The sequence below is a fragment of the Anser anser genome (assembly GCF_964211835.1).
Source record: "Anser anser genome assembly, chromosome: 16".
Classification (NCBI taxonomy): Eukaryota; Metazoa; Chordata; class Aves; order Anseriformes; family Anatidae; genus Anser; species Anser anser.
The window spans coordinates 1,846,792-1,871,348 of record NC_139737.1 but is presented as its reverse complement, the minus strand read 5'-3'; the positions used below and the strand labels follow the sequence as shown (position 1 = coordinate 1,871,348).

Below are 24,557 nucleotides of genomic sequence, written 5' to 3'. Positions count from 1 at the left end.
CCCCCCGGCAGGGGGCAGCCCCCCCCAAAACCAGGCCGGGGGCGAGGAGCGGCCCCGCAACCGTCACCCCACCGCCGTTCCCGGCGTGGGAACAAATCCCCTGCGCTTCCTCATGTCTCTTTTGGCAGCCTCCCAAAGGAACATCAGGAACATCAGACGCAGCCCCTGATTGCTGACCGCTAACCCCGCGTTTCCCAGAGCCCGAGGGACCACCCTGAAGCGTGATGGGGGGGGGGGGGGGGGGCGGGTCCTGAGCTTCCCCTGCACCCCCCCAGGCACCCTAACGTGCACCCCAGGGTGCGGGAATCGCCTGCTGCGCCCCTCGGCTGCGTTCCTGTGCCCCACCGCACCCAACGGAGTCCAACGGCACCCAGGTCTGCCCACAGCACCCACCCGTGCCCAAAGCACCCACACATGCCCTCAGCACCCCCCCGGGCTCCACAGCACTCACTGGAGCCCCATGGCACCCACCTGTGCCCACAGCGCCCATACCAACCTTACAGCACCCACCTGAGTCCCAAAAGCACCCACACATGCCCTCAGCACCCAGCGGAGCCCCACAGCACCCACCCGTGCCCACAGCACCCACACAAGTCCCACGGAACCCCCCCCCCCTCAGCCCTCAGCACCCCCTCGAGCCCCTCAGCACCCACTGGAGCCCACAGCATTCGTACCTGCCTCGCAGCACCCACTGGAGCCCCTCAGCACCCACACATGCCCCCAGAGCACCCACCAGAGCCCCTCAGCACTCACTGGAGCCCCTCAGCACCCACTGGGGCCCCTCAGCACCCATACGCCTCCCACAGCACCCACAGGAGCCCCACAGCACCCCCCAGCCCCTCAGCACCCCCCTCCGAGCCCCTCAGCACCCGCTGGATCCCCACAGCACCCACAGGAGCCCCCCTCAGCACCCCCACGGAGCCCACCCGGGAGCTCCCGGGCCCCACAGCACGCACCCACCCGTGCCCTCGGCACCCATCGGAACCCCTCAGCACCCCCCCGAGCCCCCCGGCACCCCAAGGCCCCTCACGGCCCCGCTCCCCCCGCACTACAAGTCCCGGGGAGCCCCGCGGCAGCTCCGCCCCGCCCGGCCCCGGCCGCGGCCCCGCTCCCGGCCCTGCCTCTCCCCGGTAGCGCCATGGCCGCGGCCCCGGCGGCCGAGGGGGCCCCGGCGGCACCGGACGGCAGGTACCGGGGGGGGGGGGGGTTACCGGGGGCCTGGGGAGGGGGGGGGGAGGGCAGGCCGGGGGCTGGGGGCGGCGGGGAGCGGAGCCGAGGCAGCCCCAGCCCCGCCGGGGCCTCCCGGGGCAGAGCAGCGCCGGGGAACCGGGCACGGGGGGGGGGGAGCGGGGGGGTCCGGCCCTAAACCGGGCTCCGGGGGGCTCCGTTCCCGTCCCGGGGGTGTCGAGGGGGCTGCGGGGGGGGGGCCGCGGCCTCGGCAGCGTGCGGGAGGTGCCCGCGGCATGCGGTGCCCCCGGGCCGGGGCGCGGGTGCGGAGCCGTCCGTCCTGCGGGGGTCCCGAATCTATTTTTTGGGGGGGGGGGGATGTCCAAAGTTTTTGGGGGGCTTCTCCTGGCATCGCTACGGCTGGCCCCGGCCCCATGGCTGGGGAAGAGCGAGGGGTTGGCGCGTGTCGGGGTACGAGTGGTTGCCTGGGTGCGGGGCCGAAGGTGGAGGCGGCGGTGCCCTTCTGGGGGACGGGATGGGACAGGACGGGATGGGATGGGATGGATGGGATGGGATGGGATGGGATGGGGACAGGGATGGGGACAGGGATGGGATGGGATAGGATGGGATGGGATGGGATGGGATGGGATGGATGAGATGGGATGGGATAGATGGAACAGGACGGGATGGCATGGGATGGATGGGATGGATGAGATGGGATGGGATGGATGGGATGGGATGGATGGAACAGGACAGGATGGGATGGGATGGGACGGGATGTGGGGCACAGGGCACCGCGGGGTTGTGTAAGCCACCGGCACTGACCGCCGGGCTGCGGTGGAGCTGCCTGCACCGGGTGTAAATAGCGGCGAGCTAATGGGCTTGGAAGAGGAAGGTGTTCCCCCTGCCCCGCTGGGTAATTGAGGTCCTTTGCGAAGCGCGGGGGGCTGCGTCCGTCCCTGTGCGAGACGTGAGGTGAGGTGGGGGCACCAACTTCGGTGCTGCTCGGGTTTGCAGGGGCACCCCGTGCCCCTGGGGCTGCCTCCGTTCCTCAGCTGCCTCCATCTCCACGCTGCCGCCTCTGTCCCGGCACTTTGGGCTTCCCAGCGCCTTTCTTTGCGTGCTCCCTCCAAGAGGTTTGCTCCCCAGCCTGGCAGGCAGGCGGGACCCAGCCCCGCTCAGCGCTCAGACGAGGGGGCCCTGGGGCAGCGCAGCCCCGCGGGGCGCAGGCGAGCGTCCTTGCCGTGCGCCAGGCTGTAGCGACGCCCTGAGGCCGGCACGGCTCCCTGTGGGAAGGATTGGACCCGTCTCAGTCGTCTCAGTGCTTTGCCGTGGCCCTTCCCCAAATCCCAAGGAGCCTCGGAGCCACCCCGTGCCGGCAGGCAGAGCCCAGCAAACTGCACCCAGGGGTGGCACCGGAGCCGATCCATCCTCCCGCGAGCACCGCTCGTCTTCGGCTTGGGCCCCCCCTGAGCTCTCCCTGGGACCCGATGGCGACGTTTGGGTTGCGGTGAGCAGCAGGGGAAGAGCCGCCGGCGGCTCTGCTTCATCCCGGCACCCCGGGAGAGGCGAGGTCCCGAGGTCTGCGCCGCCTCTCGTGGAGAACGTCCTCATCTCTGCCCCCCGGCAGCAACCTTTACGCATTTGGACCGGCTCTCGCTTGCTCTTTTATTTAAGGTATTTGTTTTTTAGGCTGAACACTTCCTTCAGCCTTCTGTTCCTTCAGCCCTTCCTCACGGGGCGAAGGGAGCTGGAGTGGCCGCCCCAGCACACCTTCATCCACCATCGCCACGTCGCCTTTTTCTCGCGATGTTAAGTCCAGCTCCCCGGGCCCTGCGATTACAGACTGGATTTGCGCTTAAGAAAATCTTCTAGAAGGAAGAAAAAAGTCCGAAAACATTCTCCCTGCGTGAGAGCTCAGGAACCAGGAAGCGAAGGAGCACGCCCAGGGCCCAGCCCGCAGCGCCCTCGCCGTGCCGGCAGCCGCGGCAGCGCCCGGTGCCCGCGGTCGGACGCCGAGCCCCGGGGGCTTTTGTTTGCTGCTGGGATTAAAAATCGGCGCGGGTAATTCCCCTCCTACCTGGGAGCTGGGCTGGGACGTCGAGTGAGCCGCTGGGAGCATCGGTGCCGCCGCTCGGAGGTTTTAAACAAAGGCAGGAAAAAAAAAAAGGCACCAGGGAGCGTGCGATAAGGAGCAATGCCACACGGGCAAGGGCTCCTTCGGTTCCAATTTCTGGTCCCTTTTTTTTTTTTTTTCCTTCTCTTTGAGAAAGAGCAGAAATCGCTGCGGAAGAGGATTTTATTTTTAAACTCCTGAAAGCGCTTTTCCAGAGAAAGGGGAGCTCGTGCTAAAATCGCGGGACGGGAAAGGCTCCTTTGATCCTCGGTCGTTTAATTGGCTTCGTTCGGGGCAGCGGCCGGGGCCGCGTCGCCTCTCGCTCCCCTGGGTCAAATCCCGCTCTTTGGGGGCCAGCTCGGCGTTGTAGGGCGAGGAGGCAGCCGCTGAGACCCGGTTTGGGGTCCGGCTCTCCCATGGCGGTCCCGTTGCCGGCTGGGGAGCACAGGACGCACGGACACCGGCGTCCCCCGCACCTCCGGAGCGCGCCCCCCGGTGCTTCGGGGCCAGAGGAAGGTCCTGGCCCAGCTCCGCGCCTCCCCCTGCTTGGTGCCGGGCGAGCATCGCCCCCGCTGCCCCCGGTCCCCCAAAAAACGTGCCCGCTGCGTGCTGGGCACGGAGGTGGCCGTGACTTTGTGGGCGATTTCTCAGGCGCCGCAGGAAAACGAATCCGCGGGCTGCTGGTGGAGGGGGGGGGACGAAGGGGGGCAGCGGGACGGCCGCGAGTGCAGGCGGCCAGGCCCTGAGCGGCGGCGGCGGCGTTATTCTTAGCCACCCCGGGGTGTTGAGTTTCGAGGGCTTGTTTACTGCGGGGCTGCCGAGCTCGCGGGGACGGCGAGGGGCAGCTCCCCCCCCTCCACAGCCGGGCACCGCAAAGGGGGGGTCAGATCCAGCCGGCCCCCACCTTGGCGGCTACAGGAGGGTGGCAAACCTGCACCGATAGCCCCAGTACGGGCAGCACCGAGCCTCCCCCGGGGTGCCCGCTCCGTCCCGGTACCCCCCCCCCCAGGGACCTCCCTCGCTGCCCACCGGCCCCCCCCCCCCCCCCCACGCCCCGGTGCCCCCCCCGCCGCCGCCGCCGGCCGCACGCTCACCACCGAGCTGCCGCTGCCCCGGGGCCGCGCGCTGAGTGTCAGAAGCAGCTGAAGGAGCCCCGGACCCAAAGCGAGGACGTTCGTCCGCCGCCGGGGCGGTTCGAGGAGGTGTCACCTCGCCCCCCGCCCCCCCTTCCCCCCCCCCCCCCCCCCAGGCTTTTTCTTTAATCAAGCCAGTGCTATTAATATCAGGTAATGAACGTAATCTCTGGGTTAAGCTATCCTCTTATGCACGCCGACCGCTCCGCAGCTCCCAGCAGAACACCTCCACTCCGGCCCCTTTGCCCCCCCCCAGGGTCCTGCTGGGGTCGGCGTCCCCCCCCCCAGCCACGCGGGGACGCTCCCTGCATGGCTCGTCCCGAAGCCTCCGAGCCGAAATTCACCCCTCGAGGCTCGCGGCCATGAGCAGCCCCCCGGCTTACGCCAGCGTCCGCATATCGGGCTGCTGGGCCCTGGGGCCCGAAGGCAGGTGAGAGCTCCTCCTCTGCCCCTTTTTGGGGTGGGTTTGGGGTTTTCTTTCTTTTTTTTTTTTTTTCCTGGAGCTGTCCTGGCGAAATCACACGAGGCAGCTGGGGGAAAGATCGGCTTCCCCGGGGGGAGGATTTGGAAGGCCGAGGCTGGCGCCGTGTCTGCAGGGCATGGGACCAAGGAGGAGCTCCCCCCGCGCCGCGGCAAGGTCAGGTTTGGGGTTTTTCCTCGCTGGCTGCAGCAGGGGTGCCGGGACCTGGGCGTACTGCCCTCACCCCGGGGGGGGGAGTGGGCACGGGGAGGGGGGTCTCCGACCCAGTTGGGCTTCTGGCAAAGCAGCGCCGGTGACGCTGGGGAGGATTCACCTGCAGCGGGGAAGGGAAACGTCCCCGAACCTGGGGCAGGCGGGGGTGGCTGCCCCCAGAAAGGCTGCGGCAGGGGGCTCTCGAGCCCGGGAGAGGTTTCTGGCTGTACCTGCCTTGTTCTAGCACAGGGACGTGCTCTCCTCGCACGGCGGGGCTGCAGAGGACGAGGATGAGGACGAGGACGAGGGCTGTGCTCGGCTCCAGCCGTCCTGGCGAGGTCTGGCCGTGCTCGCCGCCAGGCGCACGAAGCAGCCCAGGGGCTCTGGCTATAAATAAGTCGCCTTCCTCCGGGCTTCCCTCGTCAGTAGGTGCAGCGAGCGGGCTTTGGCCCCGCTGCGGGGAGCTGTACAAAGCAAAAGAAGAACCGAGCAGGGGAACGAGGGAGCTGAGAGGCGGCTGGGGGCCGCTGGGCCTTCGGAGGGGAGAGCCCCGGCCTGGCAAAGGCAGCCCTGGGGGCCGCGGAGCGAGGACAGAGCCTGAAGTTGGCATTAGGAGAAAAACTGTGACCTTTGCAGGAGTCCAGAGCGGTCACTGCCCCCGGAGCCGTGTTCATCTGAGATAAATCGTGGGGGACGTCGGTTTAAGAGGTGGGGCACGGTTTACGTAAAGGTCCAGAAGCGCTTGGAGGAGAAGAGGCGAAGCGGGCGAGTGCCGGGAACGGGATTAAAGCGCTCCTTGCATCGGGGAGAGCGAGGGCCCCTCTGTTTGTGCCCCCGGTGCCAGCAGCCTGGGTGCACTGCGGGCACCTCGGGGAGAGGAAAGCCTTGGCCGCTGCCCGAAATTCTGGGCACGGCCGAAGCCACGGGGGCAGAGCCTCCTCGTCGCCGCCAGGAGCTGAGCTACGCCGATCCGAGGCAGCGCGCCTTGCGGAGCCCGGCCTGCCGCTCTCCGCTCCGCGCGGGCTCCCAAACCAGGAACCTCTTCGGAGGCTGGGTTGAGTCGGTGGCCGCGCCTGGCCTGGGGCTCGTGCTTTCAGCCACAGCATCCTCAGGCTGGGCTCGGTGCTGCGTTACGCCGGGGACGGGAGCCGGCACCTCGTGCCCCTGAGACGCCTGCAGCCCCGGAGGAAAACGGGAGAGGGAAGCGGCCCCCCCGGCGGCACTGCCGCGGCACGGCCCGCGAGCACCCGCGGTCCCGGGAGAGGGGCAGGGATGCGGATGAAAGGAGCGGTTTTATTTTCTGGTAGACAGCCGTGCCTCTGTCACCTCTGCCTTCAGCGAGCCCAAACGATTTTGTTTCTGCGCCAGGTCCTCTGGGGGCTGCTGCAGCGGGAGGGGAGAGCGGGGAGAGGAGAGCGAAGCGCCCCAGCTCCGGGGATGGATGGAGCCCTCTCACCTCGCGCAGAGGGTGATTCCCCAGCAGGTCCAACCCCGGGACCTTGCTTTTATAACGTGACCTCTCCGACGTGCGCGGCTTCTGGGCGAGCTGGAGGCCGGGGGCTCCTACGAGCGATGGGGCGACGAGCGAGGCTCCGGAGGTGCTGAGCGAGGCTCCGGAGGTGCTGAGCGAGGCTCCGGATGCGATTTTCACAGCCCTGGCACTTCTGTGGGAGCTCCTGGTGCCGGGGAAGGCGCTGCACGTTGCTGGGAGGATCGCACAGGGCCCCACCACGGCCGTCCCCCCCCCCCCCCGCGAGGTGCCGGCGGCACGCCGGGCGGCTTTGCGCACAGATGGCCGGTCTCAAATTTTGGTCATTATCAGGAATTATCCTAAAAAGGGCTGCGGGAGAGGAGGGGACTGATCTTCGTACCGAAACGGCTTAAAACCGAGCAAAAAAAAAAAAAATCTATAAAGCCCTGCGGTTTAAGCCCTTCTGGCCGTTCGGTGCCGGGGCTCCCCGAGCTGGCGGAGTTTTTATCCCCACCCGGCGATTCCTCGAGGCGCCTCGCGGTCGTGCCGGGGGGGGTGGCGTTGGAGGGCAGCCCTCGGCCTCACAGAGCCCCGGGTGTCAGGGGGAAAAAAGCCCCGTTTCCCAGCCGGGATCCGTCCTGCAGCGCTTGCCCGGCTGTGCAGAACTTGGTGCCCCCGGGGGAGCCGCAGCGGGTGGAAATCGTCCTCCCGCTGCGGCTGCAGCTTTATCTCCTGGCCGGCCGCTGCTTTATCGCCTCGCGGCCGCCGCATCCCGCTGCCAAGCGCAGAGCCCCCGGGCTCCCCCCGCTCCCGGCCCTCCCCGCCGCGGGAGGACAGATCGGGGAGAGGCTTTTTACCAGCTCCAGGGCTCCAGCCCTGCCCTGCCCACGCGGCACAGCAGGCACAAAGAGCTTTGCAGCCCCGGGAAGGGTTTTCCTCCGTGCAGCCCCAGTCTGGCTTTGGCGAGCTCGCAGGCCGGTCCCAAGGGGGCTCAGCCCTAAAGGGTGGGAGCTGGGGTGAGGCTGGAGAGCTCCAAGTGGGGAGGAAGAGGGTTTGTGCACGGGGGGTGCGTGGCAGAAGCTGGCTGAGCTCTAGCTCGTGTTTGGCCTCCGGCCCTTCGGGACACCTCGCTGCCCTCTGTAATGGCACTCGGCGCTTTGGAGAGCTCACGGTGTTTGTTTAACCCCCTTGCTCCCTGTTCCCGTCCCCAGCAACAGCAGCGCCGAGTCCTTGGACCGTCTGTACCCGGCGGTGGGGTCCTCCAAGCCGCCCCGAAAGCGGACCACGAGCCAGTGCAAGTCGGAGCCGCCCCTGCTGCGGACCAGCAAGAGGACCATCTACACGGCGGGCCGGCCGCCCTGGTACAACGAGCACGGCACCCAGTCCAAGGAGGCCTTCGTCATAGGTAGGCAGGGGCAGCGCCTGGCCCGGCACCGTCCCACCTCTGTGCCTCAGCACCCTCGTGTTAGCTTTGGAGCTCAAATTGCTCCGGCGGCGTCGGTGCTGCCCTCCTGGAGACCTTGGGGGGGAGGTTTCTGCTTCCCTCCACGCTCCCACAACCTGCTCGGAAGCTGGAGGCTGGCTCCGTCCTGAGCTGCTCGGCCTCAGGGAGAGTCCTCGCGGTAATTCCCAGAGCTTGCAGGTGGGGGGGGGGGTGGATTAGAGCTGGGCAGACCGCAGCCCCTCCTGGCTGTTCTCACAGCTCCCGTACTCGTTGCCTGAGTCGTCACGAGTTCCCAGGGATTTACCCTTGGCTGGGTCTCGTGCCAGCTCTCCCCTTGTTACACAAGCATCACGTGAATGATGCACGTGGCTGGCAGTTACAGCACGCCGGGCGTTTCAAGGATAACCTCTCGTGGCGTCTCCCTCTTGACGTGGCCCCAACCCGGTGCATCAGAGCGGCCCCTGGGCCCTGCCTGGGGTCGGAAGGGAGGTCGTGGCTTCGTTGGCTTCCTCCCTTTCTCTTTGGCAGGCCTGGGAGGAGGCAGCGCCTCTGGGAAGACCACGGTGGCCACCATGATCATCGAGGCTCTCGACGTCCCCTGGGTGGTGCTGCTCTCCATGGACTCCTTCTACAAGGTGAGGCTGCCGGGTTCCTCGGGGCTGCCGTGGCGTTGACCCCCCCCCGGTGGGGAAACGCGGCGTGGGTTCAGCGACAGCCTCCTGCTTCCCCTGGCCCCGGGGTGTTTGGGGCAGGAGGAGTAAAGGCTGCCCCGGGGGGGGGACGGCCACGCGCCCTGACCTCGTCTCTGGGGACAGGTATTGACCAAGCAGCAGCAGGAGCAGGCGGCCAGCAACGACTTCAACTTCGACCACCCCGACGCCTTCGACTTCGACCTCATCATCGCCACCCTGAAGAAGCTGAAGCAAGGCAAGAGCGTGAAGATCCCCATCTACGACTTCACCACCCACAGCCGGAAGAAGGAATGGGTATGGGACACCGAGGGGCGTGGGATGGGGTTGGGGGGGGGACTGCCAGGGCGAGAGCAGGGTGCTCTTGGCACCCCTGCGCCCCACTGCGTGTCCTCGTGGGTCCCTACAGCCTGCTGGCAGAAGCTGGCACGTTGCAAGGGCAGCGGGCTGCGTGGAAGAGGACAGCTGCAGGGATCCTGCCTGCGGCATGTGCAGTATCCCACCAGCAGCTTTTTGGGTACTCCTAGTCACCCCAAAGCCTTGGAAATAGAGAAGGAGCTGGGCGTTCTTCTGTTTTTTTTTTGTTTTTTTTTTTGTTTTTTTTCTGGAATGGGGTATCTGAACTCTAACCACGTCAATTCTGCCTCCGCAGAAAACCCTGTACGGCGCCAACGTGATTATTTTTGAAGGCATCATGGCGTTCGCGGACAAGGAGCTCCTGAAGGTGAGCCGTGTTATCACCGCACGTGGCAGGCAGTCCCAGCACCCTGTGTGCTGCTGGGGGGCTCCTGTCCTCCCACGGCTCCTGTCCTCCCTAATGCTGAGCCTCCTGAGGCTCAGCGGCACGGGGGTGGCCTTCTCATCCAGGTGAGCCCAGCTGCTGCGTCTTCAGCGTGCAGGAGAAATAGGCCTGGGCTCTGGTAGCAGCAGGGGAAGGGCCCCAGGGTTTAAGCAGAGGCCTTGGTCTCTGCCATTCGTGTCCAGGAACGCGGAGCCAAGCGGTGACCTGGTCCCTGGCAGCGACGGCGCGTAAATACGACCCGAAATAGCACACCTCTGCACCGCACGTCTCAGCTTGCACAGCCAGAAGCAAAGCTGGCTGAGCTTCTGCTCCGCACAGGCTTGTGTTCCCAGGGCGGACTCATCCAGCACTTCAGGCATTCCTGGGAAGTGTCTGGATACACGAAAAATGCTATAGGGGGGGAGTGAGCCGCGCACAAGCTCAGCCAAGCTCAGTCTAGGAAGTTTCCTCCCCTGCCAAGTGAGCGTTTGCGCTGCGCTTTCCTGGAGCAACGATGACCTCCAGTGGACAGCTGGGTAAATCCCCGAGGAGCGTTTCCTCCGAATATCCCTCAGCTCTGTCTCTGGAGGCTCGGGGCAGTGTCATGGATCCCGGCCCCAGAGCTGACCTGCTGTGCCTGGCTCCCTTCCAGCCGCGGCGAGCCCGCGGCTCCCGGGTTAACCCGTTGGTCTCCATCCTTCCATCCCCTCCTCGCTCTTAAATACCATCCCGCCAAAGCGCTGGGGGTGCTTAGAGACGTGCTCTGGAGCAGGACAGGTCCCTGGGGGCAGGCGGCAGTGTCTGCACTGGCAGCGTTCGCGGAGGCAAAGCTCGCTGCAGCCCGGAGCCGTGCAGGGCAGAGCCCAGCTCGGTCGGAGCCATGCTGTGCCTTGGGCTCAGCCTCCTGGCCGTGCCTGCTGGAGGTCAGCTCCTGTTACATGCTCAGCCCGGTGGGATTTCTTCCCTCCCCTCTCGTTCCAGCTCCTGGACCTGAAAATATTCGTCGACACGGACTCGGACATCCGCTTGGTGCGCCGCCTGCGCAGGGACATCAGCGAGCGCGGCCGTGACATCGAGGGCGTCATCAAGCAGTACAACAAGTTCGTCAAGCCCGCCTTCGACCAGTACATCCAGCCCACCATGCGCCTGGCCGACATCGTCGTGCCCCGAGGTACTGCCACAGGCCTGGGTCCTGAGCGGGACCTGGGAGACGCCGTCCCCCTGCCCTCAGCTCTGCCACCGGCGGGCGAGGACAGGAGGGTGGCTGTCCCATGGCAAAGCAAAGGTTTTTGCAGGCGAGCGTCCCCAAACACTGGCCAAAAGCAGGTTCCTGGGGAATTCGTGCTACTTTTCCCTCAACTAGTCCTGCCCTACAAGCACCTGTAGCTTAGCAATTTAAAAAATAGAGGTGACTTCTAGATGTTCAGTAATAGATTACCAAACAGCAATGTAGTAACAGCAGGATTGTCTCCTGCTGGGTGATGCTTTGCTAGGGAAATGGGTAGGGTGTGACTTTGAACGTAACGGGGAACTTGGGGAAGAAGCTTGTTTGAGGCACGGTTAGCACTGTGGACCTCACCAGGCCTTCTCTGTTCTGCTTTTGCTTCAGGGAGTGGAAACACGGTGGCCATCGACCTGATCGTCCAGCACGTCCACAGCCAGCTGGAAGAGGTAAGAGCAGCCTGCTGCCCGTGCGGGAGTGCTGGGGGGGACCCTCGCTGCGCAGCGGGGCGCTGGGTGCCGAGGTGGGGAACGGGCTGGCTTCCCTCCGTGCTCCTGGGCTGTCCCCATGAACTCCTCTGAGCCCTGCTCCTCCAGGCCAGAGGAGTCTGCCTCGTCCCGGTGCTCTGGTGAGCACAAAGCCACTCTGCACGCTGCGGTCCCGCAGCAGCCTCCATCTCCCCGGGACAGCAAGTCGTCCGCGGACAAAGCAGCCATCCTCGAGTGACCCGAGGGATGCGCCCTCCTGCGTCCAGCATCACGCCAAGCCCTGCAGCACTCCTGCTCTCTGGCTCTGGCTTCTCCTCTTGGCCCCCTGCAGCCACCGCTGCACTCTTTCCAATCCACAGCCCGGTTTCCCACTCGTTGGGTGCATCCCATGGGTAGCAAAACCCGAAGTCTTGTCCTGTTTCACCCCCAGCCTGAGCCATGCCCTTCCCCGTCGCTGGCTTTAGCAGGTCATCTTTTCCGTGTCCTGGGCTGGTCCTGACCGGGGGGTTTGAGGCCGGGACCCTCCCATCAAAGGACACTGCTGTGTTGCCATTCCCCGGGCAGCGCAGCCCCCTCCTGCCCCACGGTGCCAGGCTGCTTTGTAGCTTTCATGTTCAAGCTGTGAAGATGCTCGGGGCGATGCTCCGGGAGGTGGAAGCAGCGCAGCCTGGGGACGGAGGCACTCGAAAGCCAAGGGCTCGGTTCCTGCAGGAGCTGTGCAGCCTCTGGTGCCTGTGACAGCACCGTGCCTCCTGTGCCTGCCCAGGGGAGGCTGCTCCGGCACAAAACCACGGTGGAAGGTTCCCCTGGGGACACCCCAGGGCTGAACTCTGGCAGCTCAGGAAGCTGCTTTCTTGCTAAACCCTGCTCCTAGGGCACAGGAGCAAAGCCCAGAGCCCTGGCGTCATTGCTGGCAGCAGGTTGAGGGGGGCGTCAGGCCAGGCAGGGGGAAGGGAAGTTTTCTTCCAGCCCCCGAGACGTGGCAGGGAGAGCTCCGTAGCCAGCAAATGCTGTCAGCCAGGTGAGGGGTTGGATGGGGGGCTTACGTTTAGCTGGGGCGGGGAAGAAGGGGGAAAAAGCTACATGGGAATGCAGGAAAATATTCCTATTTTTCCTTTTCTTTTGTCTTGAAACGACCGTGTGGTGTTGACAATGCTTAATACCGGTTGCGTTGTGTCTTTGTGTTGCTGCCGCAGCGTGAACTCAGTGTCAGGTAAGAGCCCCTCACTCTGTCCTGTCTGTGCAGCCCGAGGCATTTCCAATGCCAGGCACTGCTTGGCCTAACCCCGACCCGCTGGCGAGACCGACAGCTCACGAAACGCATGGCAAAAGGCCGCCGGTCCCTGCCTTTGGGACCAGCAGGGACGGGGCCGGTCCTCGGGGACGTGTCCGTGCTGCGGGGGTGCCGCCGGCCTGAGAAAACTGGGGCAGGGCAGGTCTGTAGCCGGGACCCTGCAGGAAGGGGGGCTCCGCGTCCCGGCTTTTGCTCTCATTTCCCTTCCTCCTCCAAGACGAGCGGTTTTAGAGCCGCTCTCCCTCCCCAGCCCTGGGGACGAAGCCACGGGAGGGAGGTGACAGCCCCGGGTCCCTCATCGGGTGCGGGCTCTGAGCCCGCCGCAGCCCTCACCGGGGGACTAGGCGGCCAGTTCAGCCGCAGTCCAGCAGGATTGCTCATTTCCCAGTATCAGCAGGTGGATGCCGGAGAGTATAAAGCGATTTACTTAGCCTCTTCAGCGTCTGGATCCAGGTGGGACTGAGGCTCTCTTACTTCCATTAGGCAGCCGGCTAAATTTACGGGTATTTCTGTAGGAAGCGGAGGGGATGCGGTTCTGCAGATGGGTTTCCATTTAGATCTCCATCGTTTTATGGAGACACTTAGCGCAAGTAACCCCAAGATTTACATGTGGCATACAAAAAGCTTTTAAAATACCTTAGATGAACAGGAAAAGGCTCTCCGCTTTACTTATTTCTGCTTAAGCCATTCATTTCCTGGACTAAGCGACTGGACGTTTTATTTTCTCTCTCGTTGTTTGCTTGTTTAACACCACGGGGCCTGACATTTCCATACAAACGCTGCCGTTCCCTGCGTAAGCTTCCCTGGGTGTCTGGAAGTTCAGGTGGGAAGTTGCTCTTTAGCACCGAGAGAAGTCCGTTGCTTAAAAACTTGCAGAGATGACATCAGAGAGCAGGCTAGCATGTGTGTATATATGCCCATATGTGTATGTGTATATATATATATATAGGATTTCCTTTCTCTCCAGTGATTTTCCTTTTTATCAAATTGGCACTCAGCAGAGGTGATCTCTGAACTTTTTGTGCACCCTATAAACCAAGTATTCAGCGATAGTTGAGGCGATGTGGGGGAGTGTAACGATAGCAAATTTGGAAGGATGACTCTGCCCTCTGTGGTAATCAAGGCCGCAGAGATGCGTATGCTCCGTTTCAGGCTCCTGGTTTCCATTTATGCCTTTGCCAGAGGGTCTGGAAGAAAATTCCTGCGAAAAATCAGTTTCTGCTCCCGGCGTCCCGGTGCTTTCGAAGCCGGTGCAGCTCCCGGCGGCCCCGCACAGCCCTGCGCTGGCAAGGGGAGCGAGGTGGATTTAGGGATGGGCACCGGGCTCCGTGCTCTTGGGGTGCCATCGAAAACAATTCCCCGTCCTGAGTGGCTTCATCCAAATGTCACGCTTGTCGTTCCGATGCCACCGCCCTTTGGTGGCCCTGGGGACGCAGCCGGGCCTTTGTGGCCGGTGGGATAAAAGCTGGGTGCTCCGACCTGGCCTCAGCTCGAGGTGCTGTCCTGGTCCTGAGGGTGGCTGGGCGGGCAGGGGGTGCCTCTCCCTGACCCCAGCAGGTCGAATCCTTCCCTCTGAGGGCGGCGAAGCCCCGGCCCAGGCTGCCCGGAGGAGCTGGGGGTGCCGGGAGGGGTCGTGCCCACGGCAGGGGCAGGAGCTGGGTGGGCTCTAAGGGCCCTGCCAGCCCAAACCGACCTGTGACTCTGTGAAATGAGTGAATTCTGAGGAGACGAAGAGGATGGTGCAGCCTGCAGGCCTTCCTCGGCCACTGCTGGCTGCCAGGAGCGCCTCCACGTCCCCGCGCGGCCCCTCAGGGAGCAGGCCGGCTCTCGGTGGCTCTGCAGTTGGGATGCCTCCCGTCTGGCTTCCCTCACGTTTAACCACGGCGGCGCAGGAGGCACGATTACCTTCACGTGCCCCCTTTCCGCCCACGCCCGGGCGTTTCTCCTCGTGCCCAGCAGCAGCAGCGGGACCCGTGGGTCCCTCGGCCCTGTTTTCTGTCCCTCCTGCCCTACCGTTTTAGCAACAAACCCGGCTCTCGGGGCCGCCGCTCTTTTCAGCTGCCTTTCCCTCGCCGATCGATCCTTCTTCCGCTCCAGGTCTCGATCAGCTTGGCGTGCCCTTTGCCAATTGTGTCTTTAAATATCAGCCCGTGGTGCAGTTTTAATAGCCCTTGTTTGAAATGTCAGCCGTGAAAGCCAGCTGCTGTACGTGTTTGAAATGCCTTGACTGCATCAGCTCCTTTGTAGCTGGATGTCTCTTGTCTGCTTCCTGTTTGATAGCGTGCTCGACAAAGAGCTGATGTTCCCTGAAGCCTTCCTGGGCGATGGTCACCCCCTTTCTCTCTTTCTCTTCGTCTTCTTTTCTTTTCTATTTTTTTTTTTTTTTACCTTCAAACCTTTTGTTCTGGGCGGGGGAAAAAAAAAAATTAAGTTTCCAAACTGAGACGTTTTCTTGACGTGCTCACGGGCTGCCTGTCTGAATTTTCCGTCGCCGTCCTGCCCCAACGAGGGGGGGGGCAGGAAGCTCGCAGGCAGGCTGCGGGTGCCGGCTGCGGGGACCGGCCGCCTCCAGCCCCCCCGGGCAGGGCTGAGACCCCCCCCAGCAGCCCTGCCCGCGAGCCCCTCTGCGAGGATGGCAGGTCCGGGTGAAGGTCCCGAAGGTCTTCCCGCTGCTGGTGGTGGGTTCAGGGCTGCCTTTCTCCAGTGCTCCCAGTGCTCTCGGCTCTCCGAGGCTGGGGCAGAGCCCCCCGCAGCGCGCCAGGAGCGGGGCAGCCCCGCTGGCGTGCGGGGCGGGTGGGACGAGGCTTGGTTTTATGCACTTGCTTTGGGATTGCGGCGGTTCGAGGAGCCCTGGAGGCGTCGCCCCGCAGCTCCAGGAGCTGCGGTACCGGCTGGGACAGGGATGTGGCAGTCCCTGCGGTGGCACGGGGATGGTGACGTGGGACAGGGCCGTATCACTTGGAGCCGGGGCGTGCAGAGCGGCGATGACGTGACCTGGCCAGCGAGGAAGGGGCTTTGGAGGCTGTATGGTGCCGGCCCGGGCACTGGGCAGCTCCGAGAGATCACTTAGGGTTTTTTTTTTTTTTTTTTTTCCCCCCCTTGGACTAATGCCGGTGCTTTCTCCTTTGTTCCATGTCGTGTCTGTCCCTCTCCCCTTAAAACTCTGGTGTTTCCCGTCTTGTCTCCCCGAACGTCCCTCCCACCCGGTGACCAGAGGAAGCTGCGCTGGGATATGTGAGGAGACAAAACCGCTCACGGCGGTGTTCGGGGTGTGCCACTAACCGCGGGGAGCGGGGCGAGGGCTGCGCAGTGGGAGCCGTGGCACTAACCCGGGCGGGGGTCTCCGGCCGGGCTGCACACGGGGTCCCGCTTCGCTGGGGGGCTTCGCGGGCCAACCCGGGGCTTGTTGGGGGGGGGGGTGGCGGGGGGGGTCCCAAGAGTTTTGTTTTTTTTTTTTCTAACCCCATAAATGAGCCCTGCCGCTCAGCAGCACCGCAGGGAACGGGGTTGCGCGCAGACCTCGCGGCGCCCGCACCGAGCACCAGCACCGCGCGGGTGTCGCAGGATGGGTGCGGGAGGCTCGGTGAGAAGCCGCCGACGGCGCTTCCTCGGGCGCAAGCCCCCCCAGCACGGGCTGCGGTGGGCGGCTGCGACCCCAGCACCGGGGCCGCTCCGGTTTTGGGGACGGCGGTTTCCAGCCCAGCAAACCCCGCTGGGGCTGGGAGAGGAGGGTGCGGGTGCCGTGCCGGGGGCTGATCTCTGCCCCCCGCCCCGGGAGCAGGCAGCAGCGCTCACCCCTTGCATCGGTGGCTCACGCCGCGTGGGTCAGTGTTTTTGGGGGCCAGGAGGGGGTCCGGCAGGGCTGGGTGGTGGCCGTGTCCCCAGGACCTGTCCCTGGGCCGGGTCCCGCAGGAGGAAGGGAGGGGGCAGAGCTGCACGGTGCTGCTGGCAGCGCGGTCCCGGCGTGGGGCGTATCCCCAAGAGTGGCTAACCTGAATTTTGGGGACTAACGGAGTGAGCTCGCTTCGCTGACGGCTGGTGTGGGGCCTTGAGGGCTGCTGGTCCCAGAGGGGCGGGGGGGGGGCTCGAGGCAGCGTGCTGGGCTGGGAGCCCCCCGAGCCGGGCTCTCCAGACCCGCAGCGGGGGCACAGCCTGCCCCGTGTGCTCCGCGGTGGCCGCGAGCTGCCTCAGCTCTCAGGAGCGTGCCCCGCGTGGGGGCTCTTGGCTGGCAAAAGCAAGAAGGAGCCCTTAAGTTCCCCCAGGCCTTGGGAATGTCTCGTTTGGCACCGACCGGGAGATGGCTCTGTGGATGGAGGCCTCAAGCCATCGAGCCCTGCCCTCCTCCATTCCTACCCAGTCATCTTCTCTGCCTTCTTCTCCGCTTGTGTGCCTCTGTGTGCGTGTGTGGGCAATTAATCCAGGTTTCTGCTTGATTGGAAATCTTAAATCACCCGGTGCTTTTGTCTGTTTGCTCTCTTCTCCTCCTCCCCGACATCTCTCTGACTGGACGCGGCCGCTGGCACGTTTGTGGTGTGACGTGTGGCTTTGTGACCCCCAGCCCTCCTCCCAGACAAAGTCTCGCTTGCCCATCCCGCCCGGCCTCCTGGAAGCCAAATGGCTGTGACCTTCAGCTCGTTACTGCCGCTCTCAAACCGAGAGGTGACTAATGGGGCTCCATTGTGCGCTTCCCCGTGAATGGTGTTCCCTTGATCCCAGAATAGCTCCCGGCCCTATTCGTTATGTGGAGATGAGTCACACGCAGCCGGCTCCTGGCCGGCGGCAGAGCCTTGAAGCTGTTCCCAATTCGGTATCAGCCCGAGCAGCCCTTAGCAGCAGGCCGGATGCGCTCGGAAGCTCCTGGTGCAGCCGGCGCTGCGGCACGGCCCCGAGCGAGCCGGGGCACGGCCCCGCGGGGCTCGCCTGGCCCGCATCCGATGCTTGGCGCTTGTTTTGGTGGGACAGGGACCGCTGCGATGGCTCCTCCTCACCCCGTGGGTCGAGGATCCACCGCCGGGTCCGGCTCCCGAACAGGAGGGCATTCGGATTTTGTTTTCTTGGTAAACTCCGAGCACCCAACCCCTGCCCCTTCAGCGGGAGCGGGTCCCTCCGCCACCCTGGGATCCCGGGCAGGGCTGGCCGCTCGTTCGGCTCGGCCAGATGGCCTCGGTGTGCGTTTGCAGGAGATTTGACATCTGGGAGGATGGCTCCGGCCGTGTGCTGTGCACCAGCCCTCGGGCAGCCTCGCCCAGAGCCCTTCTGAACCGGGTGTTTGGTTTTCAGGGCCGCCCTGGCCTCTGCCCACCAGTGCCACCCTCTTCCGCAGACCCTCAGCGTGCTGAAGAGCACCCCTCAGGTGAGGGGCATGCACACCATCATCAGGTAAAGCCCCCCCCCCGGGGCAGGATGGGGCTCGGCTGGGGTGGGCTTGGCTCGGTTTGGGCTCCCGAACCCCCAGAGCTCAACCTGTGCCCTGCCCCGGGGCTTGGGGACATGGGACGGGGGAGCTGGGAGGGGGGCCTGGGTGCAGGAGCGTTGCTGGGGGTGCTCTCAGAAGCACTCGCTGGCTGGAAAGCGCTCCCTCATCTTGCCAGCGATTTTTCTGCTTTTTACCTTAGAACTTTTTACCTTAAAATGCCTTAAAACTCAGCCTGCGGGCCCTGTGCAAACAAGAAGCCGACAGCCAGGCGGGGCAGGGGCTGCCCTCCTGCACGCAGCCCCTGCCATGTGCTGGGGGGGGGAACGCGTTTCGGTCCCCAGCTTACGTTTCTTTTCCTTCCCCTCCAGAAACAAGGAGACCAGCAGGGACGAGTTCATTTTCTACTCCAAGAGGCTGATGCGGTTGCTGATTGAGCACGCGCTCTCGTTTCTCCCTTTCCAGGTGGGTTCAGGGCTGTACCTGGGTGACGATGCCTTGTCCAGCCTTGCTTTCCGAGGGGCCAGACCAGCCCCTGGCTGTCCCCCTGGCACCAGAGCTCCTCTGAGAGCCGCGTCAGTGCCTGTGGTAACACTTTTTGTGTGTTTTTTTTGTAGAGTTGCACGGTCCAGACCCCTCAGGGACAGGACTACGAAGGGAGGACATACAGTGGGAAGCAAGTAAGTGGGAGCAAAAGGTACTGTGTACTCAAAGTGCCAGGTGGGGCTACGCTGAAAGCCCTCTGCCCGCAGGGGAAGGACAGCCCCGGCCTCTCAGGGCTTCCACCAGGTCTGGGGTTGGTGCCTGCTGCCACGAGTACGGTACCGTGTATCAGCAGTGTCACCGTGCCACTGCTGCCGTCGCGTTTTGGGAGGCAGCCCGAGCCAGGAGCAGCACAGCCCTCTCCGGGAGCGCTTTGGGGTTGCCCGTGAGAGGTCCCCAGTGTCGAGGCCCAGTGGCACACCGTGTGTACCTACAGCATCGCGCCTTCCCGTTCGTCTTTCCCGTGCTGCAGATCACCGGGGTGTCCATCCTGCGGGCGGGCGAGACGATGGAGCCAGCGCTGCGAGCTGTCTGCAAGGACGTGCGCATCGGGACCATTCTCATCCAGACCAACTGCAACACGGGCGAGCCGGAGGTAAGCCCCAGGGGCCTGGGCTGCCGAGACGTCTCCTGCCCGTTGGGGTGCACGCAGGGGCCGGCTCGGGTATTTTCTGAGAGCTCTTCGGGGATCTGAGAGTCGGTCTGCATTGGGGGTGAGCGCTTAGGGAGCGAGTGCTTTGAATGCTGCCCAAGTGGGCTTTGCCAGCACGTTTGTGCACCAAGGGGCTGGTTTGCTGCCCATGTGTCTGCACCAGCACCTGGCCCAAAGCTGGCAGCTTGGGTCCCAGGGACGGAGAGGCACGAAAGATCCTCCCCTCCTCTAAAAGAAGGGCTGGGGTTGCTGCGTTTGCTCCACTCTGCGCATCAGGAGAGACCCCTGCGTGAAGCCTGCAGCCCTCCGGAGCTGATCTCGTCTCTCTCTCCCCCCTGCCCAGCTCCACTACCTGCGGCTGCCGAAGGACATCAGCGAAGACCACGTCATCCTGATGGACTGCACGGTCTCCACAGGCGCAGCAGCCATGATGGCAGTGCGGGTGCTGCTGGTACGGGGGGTATCAGGCGGGTGCGGGGCCGGAGGTGGGCTTTGCCCCCAAGCAAAGTTCGAAGGGCCAGCTGCAGCCCCTCCGAGGGGTCTTTCACTGAAGCTGTTCCATCCTCGCAAAGGAGGCTGTTGTGGGTTACAGCAAGAGCTGGAGTGACTCTGAAAGCGCCCTGACCCTGGCTCCTCGTCCCACACACCTCTGTGCTCTCTCTGTGCCTCTCCTGTAGGATCACGATGTCCCGGAAGACAAGATCTTCCTCCTCTCCCTGCTTATGGCAGAGATGGGTGTCCACTCAGTCGCCTACGCTTTCCCCCGGGTCAAGATCATCACCACAGCTGTGGACAAGAAGGTGAATGACCTTTTCCGGATAATCCCTGGCATTGGTGAGTACCTGGGGGTAGAAATGAGCAGTTTCAGAGGAACTTTCGGTGTTTCTGGCCCACTCCCCAAAGAGGTGAAGCCCTGCTTGCCAGCAGCAGCTTAGCCTTGCTTTAGTCTGGCCTTGATTTATTGAGGGCCTCTCCGGCCTGCTGCCGTGCGGGTGGTGGGATCAACGTGCACGCTGAGCACTGTCAGGCAGCCGTAGCCTCGTGAGCAGAGGGAGCTGTTCCACGTGCCACGAGCCTCATCCTGCCCGAGATGGAGAAGCAAGGCTGGGGCAGCTGGGGCAGACCTGTGCCCACCTCGTTTCCTAAGCTGCCACCTGAAACGAGCTTGTCCTGAACAAGCTCACCGTGTTCTGTCTCACCTCTGCTGTGCCAGGAAACAACCCTGCTAAAACAGCCTCTGGGGTGCTAAAACAGCCTCCAGGCTGCTCCAGTTTTGCTGCTGCACAAATTTTAGTGCCGTTCAAGCTGTCGGATAAACCTGCTTTTGTTTTCTCGCCTGCTGGGCGGCCAGCAGCTTGGAGGGGGTTGGTCCAAGGCTCCCCGCAGAGCTGCACCGTGGTTGCAATCTTTCCTCTTCTCCCCACAGGGAATTTTGGCGATCGGTACTTCGGAACGGACGCTCCTCCTGACTGGAGCGATGATGAAGATGCTCTTAGCACTTAGCTGGATGTGGAGGTGCCTCTGGTGACAGGCAGCTTCAGCACCGCACCTTAACCCCTTCTGTCCATTGCAAAGATTTCTCCTTTCTCCTCACCAAGCATAGATATTTTTTTCAAATCTTACATTGGAGATCTAGGGCATATTTTTTCAAAGATACACAAATCCTAGTTTGACTTTGTGGACAGTTGCGTGTCCCAGCATAGAGTGGAGTTAATTTATTTTAATTTAAATATTTGCCTATATAACTTATTGGAGATATTTTATAAAGAAAAATAATAAATTTTTTCTCTGGTTTTCTTGAACGGAGCCATTGCTTGTCACAGCCCGGGGCTGACAAGAAGTCGTAACCCTTCAGGACTGCCACCCTGGGAGGGGAGATGCTGAAGTGGCGGTGGATGCTGCTGAGGGACGCTGACCCTGCAGCCATAGAGAGGTTCTTGCAGCTGTGTCTTTTGGCTGTGCTATTTACAGCAGGCTGCTCATTGCATCCCTTCAGCAAGCACGGAAGTCCTTACACCCCTGCAGCCCTGTGGAGCACATGCCCTCAGTCCTGCTTGCTCTGAGCCTCCTCGGAGCTGGTAGGGACAGAGAGCATTTTGTGGCCTTGCTGCAAGGGTAGGATAACCCCCCCTCAAACCAAGGCCTTCCTCCTGAAGCAGAGCTGGGGCGGGAGGAGAACCCACCACCCCCATTCCCCAGCTCCCTCTTCTTGCTGCCTTGCTCCAGGGAAGAAATACTGTGCTGCAGATCCAGGTGAAGGGCTGGTACCAGAGGAACAGCCGTTCCTCCTTTCTGCAAGGAAGATGAAGTTCAGCTTAGATCACGTCACACTTCAGCTTAAAAGGCACCAAGCCCTTGTTTCAGTTCAGCAGCCAAACTGAAACACAGCTCACGCAAGCACCAGGCTGCTCTTGCTGAATCAGAGCTGCTCGAGATGCGGTGCGGCATGGGTCTCGTAACGGTCTCCAGGAAGCTGTTAGCAGGCCAGAGTAACCTCAGCGGAAGGGAGACAGCCAGCCCCAGGAGGTGGATTTAGTCAGAGCAGGCTGTGACCCTTGTGGCTGAACGCAGAGTATTTTCCCTTCCTGCCTGATTCAAAGTACCAGCGCAACATCCTTGTGCTGGAGGTAAAGGGGCCAAGAGGAGCCAGCCCACCCCTCGTCTGGGCACCCCCAGCTCGGAGCCGGCCCCTCGGGGCTAGGGCAAGGCAAGCAGCCAGGGCAATGGGACCAGGAGGGGGATGATCTGCTGAAACAGAGCCTCCTGGTGCCAGCTCAGTGTGGGCTCAGGTGTGAGGAGCCCAAAATAACTGCCACCGCTCTGTGGCACGTTGTATAAATTCTCAACTAAATTTAAAAGAAAGCACACGCCCAAGTTCCTGCAAGCACTCAGTGAAAGCATGAGCCCTCTTCTTGAAAGCCACGCTCAGAGCCAGCACTGACACTTGATTAGTGCCTGCTAAAAATAGCTCTTTGCGTAGGTGGAAGGAGAGCTCATAAGCACAAACACAGGAGGACAGGCAGACACAGGGCTTTTGGGCTGGGGCACCAGGTGAGCGATGGCACGAGGTGTGGGACAAGGGACTGCAGCTTCACCAGGCCCGTGGAGGAGCGTGGCTGCACCAGCCGTCCTGCCTCCAGGCTGCGCAGGGCCGTGCTGGAGGAGCCCAGTGTCTGCTTGCCACACCATGTGCAACCCCATGAATGAACGTCCCGTCATTCTTCATGCATAAAGCTCCAGCAGAGCTTTGAGCACTGCCCTTGGCCTCCTTGAGGGCGACAAGGCCACATGTGGGTCCTGAGCAGGGTCTGTTCCCAGGGTCCATCATGGGGGGGGTGAAGAGCCCGCAACAATTCCCTGCTGGGGAGCAAAGCACCCCTTCTCACTCGGCATCTTTCATCCCAGCTTCCTCAAAACCTCACAGGTGCTGTGGCTCTGGGTCTCTCATCACAGCCCCGAACGAGCAGCACGCAGGAAGCAGCCCATAGAGCTGTGTGACTGGAGAAGAACTGGGTGCAGTGGGGCTGTGACCCACCATGGGGAGCACCGAAGGGATTCCTGTACCAACGGTCCGGCCCGTGACCTCAGGGAGCCTGTGATGAGCACAGCCAGCACCTGTAGGACGTTCCACCATGGGAGGGGAAAACAAACCTGGGGTGGAGGGGAGGAGGCATCACCAGAGCCTCGGGCTGCCACATCTTGTTTTGCAGCACTTCCAGGCTGCTGCGTGCCACCCACGCACCCAGGCAGCCCCAGCACCCATGGACGGCAGCTGGCACACCCAAAACAGCACAGCAGAGCACGGCATGGCGCCCTATGGCCTCAGGGCCAAGCACCCACACCCTGTGTCACAGTCATGGCCACGGGGATCACGCAGACCAAAGGTCCTGGAGACCTTTGCCCCCGGGCAGCTCTCACTTTTATTGCAGTACATCCATAATTTTGTTCTGCACATCTACATTTGTCCTCAGCAGATCCATATTTTTCCTCACCCGATCTGTTTTACCTCACTGGATCCACGTTTTTCCTCAGCACACCCACATTTAGCCCCGTAAACCTGTGTTTTGCCACCACAGAGCTGACTTTTACCTCAGCAAACTGGCGGTGCATCCATGCCACCGCTTCCCCTTTGGGCAGACTGCTCCTGCCGCTTGAGAACATGGCGCCTTCCCTCCCCGTCCCTGCCTGTCTTAACCCTGCCCTGCTTGTGGTGGCAATGGTGAATTTAGCAAAAAAAACGCCGTGGCGGGAGGCCTCGATGCCTGGCAGCCCCATCCCTGCTGCCATTGCCCTCGCCACCAGGTTGCGGCGCCATCTTGGATCCCCTCAGCCGCCCACAGCCGCCATCTGGCGAGGCTGCTGGGCCCCCTCTCCCCGCCTCGCCATTGCCAGCACTTTGAGATTGACTTTCTTCTGTTTGTGACAAACTGCCGGCGGCAAACACACCGCCTCGGAAACACTGCGTGGGCGGCGGCCTGCTCCCCTCCCCACTTCTGCCTTTCTGTCTGCCCGGCCGGCAGGCATGCGCGCTCACCAGGGCGGCCGTGATGGCCGCTCATGGGCCTGGGCAGTGAGAGCAAGAACAAAACCACCTTTTTTTTTGCCAAGATACTGATCTAACGCTTCTTTAGACAGCCCCAGCCACGAGGCTGCACCTCACTGGGGCGGCTGGTGCTGCCCGCACTGCTGCTGCAGCCCTCAGCAGCGCTGCCTTCCTCGACAGCCCAAAAAGCGCTGCGAAGGTCACAACACCCTTTTTTTTTTTTTTAGTGGAAGAAAGAGTAAACGTGCTGGTTTGTGCTCTTGGGAGCAATGAGAGGCCCTGAGATGCGGCGTGGTGTCCAGCTGCCATGGCCAAGTGCTCCCCAGACCCTGAAGGCGACAAGCAAGGGCTGTGCTCATGCACGGCTCCAGCTCCAGCTTGCTGCCTCTGTTAGCCAGCCTGGCTGCAGCCATGCAGCACAGGGGGACGCTTTGCAGGGCAGCCACAGCCCCTTGGCCTCCTCCTGAAGCATGGAGGTACTGGAGAAAAGGGGGAAAAAAATAAACACCACTTTTTTTCTCATTACACATCACGACAATGCCACACTTCCAGCTCTTCCGTGTGCTAATTAGAGCAGCCAACAAATCTCCTGAAGGAATTTGCTCTGTTGCCACCTCCTGCTGTCTCAAGGTGCTTGGGGAGCCCCCCAGCACTGGATCCCACCCCACCATGGACCCCAGCTCTCTGCAGCGCCTGCAGACCCCCGCGCAGCCCCAGGGGCTGGTTTGGCTTCCGGCCCTGCTCTGGGAGCAACCCAAACGACAGGCGACATGACCAGCAGCAGGGGCTCTTCAACGCTATCCCCTAGGCACTAAAAATAGACCAGAGCGGTTAAAAAAAAAAAACAACAACCACACAAAACCAGAGAACAATAAAAAAAAAAAAAAGGTCTGCTTGACCATCAAAGAGAAAGCACTCATTTTGAGGC

At 62.8% G+C, this 24,557-nt stretch overlaps 1 protein-coding gene across 5 annotated transcripts; it reads left to right on the top strand.

Annotated features, from left to right (window-relative positions):
- Positions 1–1,066: 1,066 nt before the first annotated feature.
- On the top strand, positions 1,067–20,888 carry UCKL1 (uridine-cytidine kinase 1 like 1). Of its 5 annotated transcripts, none has more exons than XM_083801130.1 (15): positions 1,067–1,188; positions 7,772–7,965; positions 8,533–8,639; positions 8,820–8,990; positions 9,346–9,417; positions 10,456–10,645; positions 11,084–11,145; positions 15,693–15,712; positions 17,759–17,857; positions 18,263–18,356; positions 18,509–18,571; positions 18,907–19,029; positions 19,430–19,537; positions 19,764–19,920; positions 20,513–20,888. In XM_083801130.1, exons 1-15 carry the CDS (start codon positions 1,139–1,141, stop codon positions 20,587–20,589), a joined length of 1,587 nt encoding a protein of 528 aa, XP_083657256.1. In that variant the 5' UTR covers positions 1,067–1,138; the 3' UTR covers positions 20,590–20,888. The 5 variants fall into 5 exon arrangements, with proteins under 5 accessions (XP_083657256.1, XP_083657257.1, XP_083657255.1 ...); XM_083801131.1 differs by lacking the exon at positions 15,693–15,712 and adding an exon at positions 12,381–12,397; XM_083801132.1 differs by lacking the exon at positions 1,067–1,188 and adding an exon at positions 4,617–4,846.
- Positions 20,889–24,557: the final 3,669 nt, after the last annotated feature.

Coding starts and splice junctions, on each gene's coding strand:
- UCKL1 (XM_083801132.1), top strand. CDS start 4,779: ATGAGCAGCCCCCCGGCTTACGCCAGCGTCCGCATATCGGGCTGCTGG. Junction 4,847..7,771: donor GCCCTGGGGCCCGAAGGCAG/GTGAGAGCTCCT, acceptor TCCCGTCCCCAG/CAACAGCAGCGCCGAGTCCT. Junction 11,146..15,692: donor TCCACAGCCAGCTGGAAGAG/GTAAGAGCAGCC, acceptor CCCGGTGACCAG/AGGAAGCTGCGCTGGGATAT.